Source organism: Dufourea novaeangliae, unplaced genomic scaffold (assembly GCF_001272555.1).
Source record: "Dufourea novaeangliae isolate 0120121106 unplaced genomic scaffold, ASM127255v1 scaffold5, whole genome shotgun sequence".
NCBI classification, from domain to species: domain Eukaryota; kingdom Metazoa; phylum Arthropoda; class Insecta; order Hymenoptera; family Halictidae; genus Dufourea; species Dufourea novaeangliae.
The window spans coordinates 868428-874888 of NW_015373883.1; the positions used below are offsets into that span (position 1 = coordinate 868428).

Here is a 6461-nt window from a genome sequence, read left to right on the forward strand (position 1 = left end):
ACATATAATGCATTCAACTCAGACATGTTGGGAGAACTATTTCTAATTTTACAAAATTCAAATATATGGTACGGCATTCAGCGTGCGAGATCACTGTTATACTAACTACCGCTTCCAGTGCGCTTCTTTCTGTTTATCTGTTTGCCGATGCGATTTTGTTACCGATATTATTGAGAGGGGGAAAGCATCTTCAACTGTCTAAAAAAAACAGCATTGATGCACGGCCCAAAACAGATAATCCAATAATATTATACTGCCCGGTATTCGCCGAAGAGATTTCTTGACGTCTCGGAGACGTCAAAGTCTACCATGGCACATGAAATACATGACGTCTTAGAGACGTCATTGTATGTCAAGGGGTTAAGCTAGGTGTCCATTTCAGAGTAAAACTATCGCCAGTTGCTCTCGAGTCCAAGTGCATCGCTCAACTGTAGGAGAGTCCTAAGTCGTAGTCGCAAGACAGGCTTCGTCGTTGACATAAACCACACACAAAGGAGTTTAAAAAAATTTCTTTTAAATAAATAGAATAGAAATAAAATGTTAGCATTTAAATATACGTGTATATGTATACGAAAAGGTAGCCAATCGCGAGTAGAGATTACACGGGCTTATAATAAAAGAGAGAAGTGATACAAGAGAATCAAAGAAAAGTATATTGCAGGTAATATAATAGAATTAACGTTTCGACTAATTATTAATCTTCGCAGGGGGTTCACACATCTCTTATCACGGCAATTAACGTACCTACACGGTGCGCCGCTATTCCTCGCGCGGTAAATTCAAATTTCGCTTATTTAGCCGGGTTCGAAAATTTTGCGGGGCCTGAATACACATTCATTCCTACACTTAAATTTTCCAACGAGGAATTATTTATTTACAAATGCTGTTACATATTATATATTTTTTATAAGATGAATATTAAATAATAATACAATCCAATAATAATATTAAATAATTTTTCTCGCTTTTTTCGACGACAAATCTTTGATAACATCATCAAAATCGATTGAATTTGCTACTTCACTTTCTATTGACAGAATAGCCAGAGATGAAAATCTCTCTTGGCTTATCGATGATCGCAGATAATTTTTTATTAGTTTCAACCGCGAGAAACTACGTTCTGCTGAAGCCACGGTTACTGGCGTCGTTAACATAATTTGTAATGCGATTAATAAATTTGGATATGCTTCCGAGAGATTGTTCTTTACAATGTAATTCATCGAATCTAAAGCCGAATAATTGGTTTGCGTTATTGACCGGAACATCTTAATTTCTTCAAACATTTCAGTTCCGTCGAAATCTCCTTCCAAATGTAAGTGAAGATCTTCACAACACTTTAATAAATATTCATCATCTAAATTCCCAATCTCATTCATGTATAGAAAACCAAAAATATTTTGGTGATTTGCATATAATTCGAATCTACTTTTAAAGGATACTAACGCAGTATCTATTATTTTTAAAAAGTAATGTACACGGAAGTATTCTTTGTCGCTGATCGTCGATGATTCATCCTGTCCATAATCGAATAATTTCCATTTTTTGCCCCTGTATGATGATTTGAAATCTGGTATTATGTCCATTTCCTTTACAACTTCATTTGCTGCGATCATAGCTTTGCTAAATCCTTCATTTCTGTATTCCGCAAAGAATACGTTAAGACCTTTCAGATGCTTCCTGGCCAAATCGATTTGCATCTTTTGATTTTGCAATACTTTGCTGACGATGTTAATTTTTGATAATATTTCGTACCAAATGATAAGACTGGCAATAAATTCAAATTCATTTATCTTGCGCACTATAGACAAAATTTCAATTTTCAATTTATTGTCAGATGCGTTGTTGCCAATTTCGATCAAGGCATTTCGAAATTGGCGAACTTGAAATCGAATAGCCTTCACACTATCAAAACGGCATTCCCACCTAGTTTCTGATAATGGTTTAGGTGTAATTTTTTCAACGTGTTTTTTTAGAACATCCCAACGCGATGTCGATGCTGCAAATATCGTGTAAATCTTTTGTAAAACACCAAAAAAATGTAGTGCTTGGGTTGATGATTTTGCTATATCTCCCAATAACAAATTCAAGTTGTGACTACCGCATGGTACGTAAAACGCTTTAGGATTTACACATAATATATTTGCTTGTACTCCTTGATATATTTCCCTCATATTGGCACCGTTATCATATCCTTGTCCGCGACAGTCGGATATTTTTATTCCCAACTGATCCAGAATGAGCATGATAGTTTCAGATAGCCCTTTTCCTGTTGTATCGTAAACTATTTCAAATTTGATAAAATGTTCCTTGATTTCGACCTCCTCGTCTGTTATGTTGACATAACGAAGAACAACCGATAATTGCTCTTGATGGCTCACATCTGGTGTACAATCAAATAAAATGGAATAATATTTTGCTCTCCTTATTGCATCGATAATTACTTTTTGTACTTTATTTGCCATTGCACTTATTAATTCGTTTTGAATTGAATGCGATAAATAATGTTGCCCTTTTATGGCTGTTCTGTTTAAATGATCATTTAGAACAGAATCAAATTTTGCAATTAATTGTATTAAACCCAAAAAATTACCATTGTGCGGTGTGTACAAAGTATCGGAACTTCCTCGGAAAGCTAAATTATGTTGCGCAAAATATAAAATAACAGCAGTTATTCTTTGGAAAACTTGTTCGTATCGTGCCGTTTCAAGTCTTAAAAATGTTTCGCACTCTTTATCAAGTAGATTGCCAGTGCGAAAATTTTGTTCAGTTTGAAGCCACTTGTTTATAGCTCGTAAGTGGACCGCAGATCGTTCGTGCATTTTGATTCGCTGTGTTAAATGAGACCAATCGCAAAATCCGTCTGCCCCCAATAAAATATCAGTAGTGGAAAATAATTTACAAGCGAAACAGTAAACCTTATCTTTAGATTTAGAATAAATTAGCTATCTTCGTGTTGTCCTTTGTCCATTCGTCAGTATTCTTGTAAAATATGTTGCAGAAAAACTCCTGTTATTTTCGTTCTTAGGGAAGTTAAATTGAGTAACTTGTACAGGACCATGCTGATCTCTTAAATTTACTGTTTGTTGTGTTCTGTTAATTGGCCACGTGCTAGGATCTTCAATGTCGAAATTTCTGTTTTCCTCTTTTTGTGCTTCAATTTCCATATTTTCAATATCTTTTTCTTGATGAGTTTCACAATCGCTCGTTTTTCTATTGTTTCCATTTTCGTCGGTGTCTTCTTCATTTTCCTTCACAGGTGTATTCAACTCTTGGTTTTCCTCTTCCAAAGGGATCTGATTCATTGCCGTATGTTCTTCACCTTCGTTTGGCTGTCTTGAATGACTAGTAGTTTCAATTACATACTTCAAAAAGTTGTTTGTTTGCTATTTAATATAATCGTCTCGCTGCTTCTTCCATTTCAGTTTTTCAGCCCCACTTAAGTATTTCCGTCCACGATCTCGATCCTTGCTAGCCATAGCGGTTCTTAAAAAAACATATTTCTGTGTATAAAATTTTGTCTGTTACAAAAATGAATAAAATCGCGTGCCAAAAAACATTTACTGCAAGATAGGATAAACTACATATTTCATTAGTTTGTATATAGTGGAAACATTTCTCTGTTCTTGTTCACTTTATCGAAATTTTAACATTTGGGGCGAAATTAATTTAATAACGAATTCAAATTCTCAACTAGTTATATGTATTGGATTTCAGTTGTATGACTGCCATACGTTTTTTCTGCGACGCGATTTCAATTAGGGTTGATTTTAACTTAAAAGAGGGGAAATAATTGAAAAAAAAATACTTACCAGAAATCAAACGTTTTGAAAATGTATATGTCACGGTTTATATCACAATATAACTTTGAAAAATATTTGTCGTCTTAAATTTACCGAAACTTAACGATCACAGTCCTTGCCACGCGTCGAGAGATTGACTAACGCTTAGCATCGAAGACCGTAGCAATGCAATATCCTGATGCGTTTTTGTTTAAAACATATGAACCGCAAGACGTCAACTGACACACAACCATTAATAAATGCCAGTTCCTATGCAAGTTCGTAGGAGCTGTGACTCGTCGACAGATTTCCAAAATATTGGGGAGTCTTATCTCTATTTTTTTAAGCAGTTTTTTAAACAAATCCAAGTAACATTTTTTCGCATCCATAATTCGCTTTCAAGGGGCAAAAAATTCAATGAAAGTACAAAATCTGTAATCATGTATGACTTTTGCAAAAAACTATTGATGTAGTTTAATTTCTCTAAAAAGTAAATTTCTCTGAAAGCTTCTAGATTTTTTATCTAAAGTAGTTTCCAGGATATGAAGACTTTATGGACTTACACTGAACTTTGATGATTTTTGTCACTCCTTTAAACTGAATCATCGCTACTAAAAAAATGTCTTGCATCTGTTAATGGTATCATTATTCTGTAAAAAGTTAATCAAAATCGGTGTTTTTTAACCTGTTAACCGGGGAATTCTCTTTTTAATTACGCAACATATAACGGGCGCGTACTCTTTCACTAGGACGTGTCAGTACGTCACGCCCCGAGGACGTAATTTCATATTATTATTTTTTTTTATTTATGCTTAAAATAAATGAAAAGACTGTGAAATATATATTTTTTCGTTTATTTATATATAAAGCACAAAGGAAAATACAAAATTACAAACAAATAGAAAATAATACCAACAAAAAAATGGAAACATCGAATTAAAAAGTTATAAATTTTACAAACAATTATAAAGATTACAAAAAAACATATATTTTTTATTTAGATACACAATAAAAAAGTTAACAATTACAGAACAGTAAACAAAAGCACACAAATAAAATAGAAATATTGAGTTTAAAAAATTAAAATATAGATGTAAAACTTCAAAACTCAACTTCCTTGTGATATATTTTAAAACAATTGTTGATACTTAGTGCTACCTTACAATCCGGACACTAGTATGTAGATTCTTTCCTAACACCTTTTTTGTAGTAAACTCGGCATTTCCTGGATTTTGTTTTTCCTATATCGCTTTTCATTTGTTGATTTTTCTGTAATTTTTTTGTTTTTATTTCACTGGGGATTCCGACTCTGTTTATCCTCATTGTTCCAACAATGTCTGTATTGTTTTGACACAAGAGTTTAGCCAAATGAATTGACGTATAGAAATTATCTAAGTAAATCCTATACCCTTTATTCAGTAAGTCATATGTTAACTCCAAAAGAATTCTTGTTGATTGTTTTTCTTGTGGGTAGTTTGAACCATAATTTTTGTCCTTGCCTGTGTATAAAATTATATTTTGTACGTATCCAGATTGGCTTTCACTCAAAATAAACAACTTCATTCCAAATCTAGCTCTTTTTGTAGATATATGAGCCGTTTATTTTGAAAGTGGCCTAAGTCCATTTATACTTAAATTGAGATATTTAAGGGTTTGTGTTTCAATGCAATTAAAAATATACGTACAGGATACTAATGAGTCATACTGCTTAAGTGTATCTAAGGGTGTTAAATTTATAGTTCCTATTAAAATAGTGGCTATTATTAAGTGAATAATATGCGTTTTCTTATCAAGAATGGAGTTAGGCCACTTTCAAAATTAACAACCAGATTCATTATAAAATTTGAAGGTGCCCAAGTCCATTCAACATAATTTAAGATGCTTCAAATTGAAAAAAACAATACTCAATTTATTGTACATATCTTTAAAACACTTCGGAAACAATTTATGCGATTCAAAACATTTTTTAACTACATAACGTACAAAATTAAAAACATAAATTTATTACAAAACAATTTACTACTCATCTACATTTTGTGTGTGTGAAAGGGATTTGAAGAAATCATGATGTTCCGGTGGTATATGTATATCGTAATAGGTCAATTATGTCCTTGAATTTTGCTGTTGTAATTTGTCTGATATTTTTATACAGTGGTGTCAATACAATATTTTCGAACTTTCTTGGTCTACCCCGACGTGGTAATAAATTCAGGACTTTAAAATTTTCATTCTCATTCATTGATGTCTTATAGACAATTTTATACGGTTCATTTCTGACAAAACGCATCCAACATATTTTTAACCAGTTTATTGATTCTCCATCAGAATTCTTTACCCTTTTAAAAATTGCGTCTTCTAATAATTTTGTTGATACAAAATCTTCTTGTCTCATTTCATTTACAATAAAGTTATTACCTTTCCGACACTTTTTAATAATATTGTAATAATCTTGGGGAACGAACAGTAAATTATTTTTTTTTAATGACATTTCTACCACGCCAAAATCTCTATCATTTGGTAAAAACGAATGTCCTGATATTAAAAATTTGTGATCTATGATTTCCACATTATTTTCCAAAGTTTGGACAATTTTTAACCACATTAAAGCTACTTTAATGTTTCTATTTTGCCCGGTGCATATGTCACTGTAAGCTATAATTTGTCTTTCACTTCTTAAATTTT

The 6461-nt window shown here is 32.4% G+C and overlaps 1 protein-coding gene across 1 annotated transcript; it reads right to left on the reverse strand.

Annotated features, from left to right (window-relative positions):
• Positions 1-947: 947 nt before the first annotated feature.
• LOC107189415 (zinc finger MYM-type protein 1-like) lies at positions 948-2819 on the reverse strand. Its single transcript, XM_015577977.1, has one exon. It carries the CDS (start codon positions 2817-2819, stop codon positions 948-950), a length of 1872 nt encoding a protein of 623 aa, XP_015433463.1.
• Positions 2820-6461: the final 3642 nt, after the last annotated feature.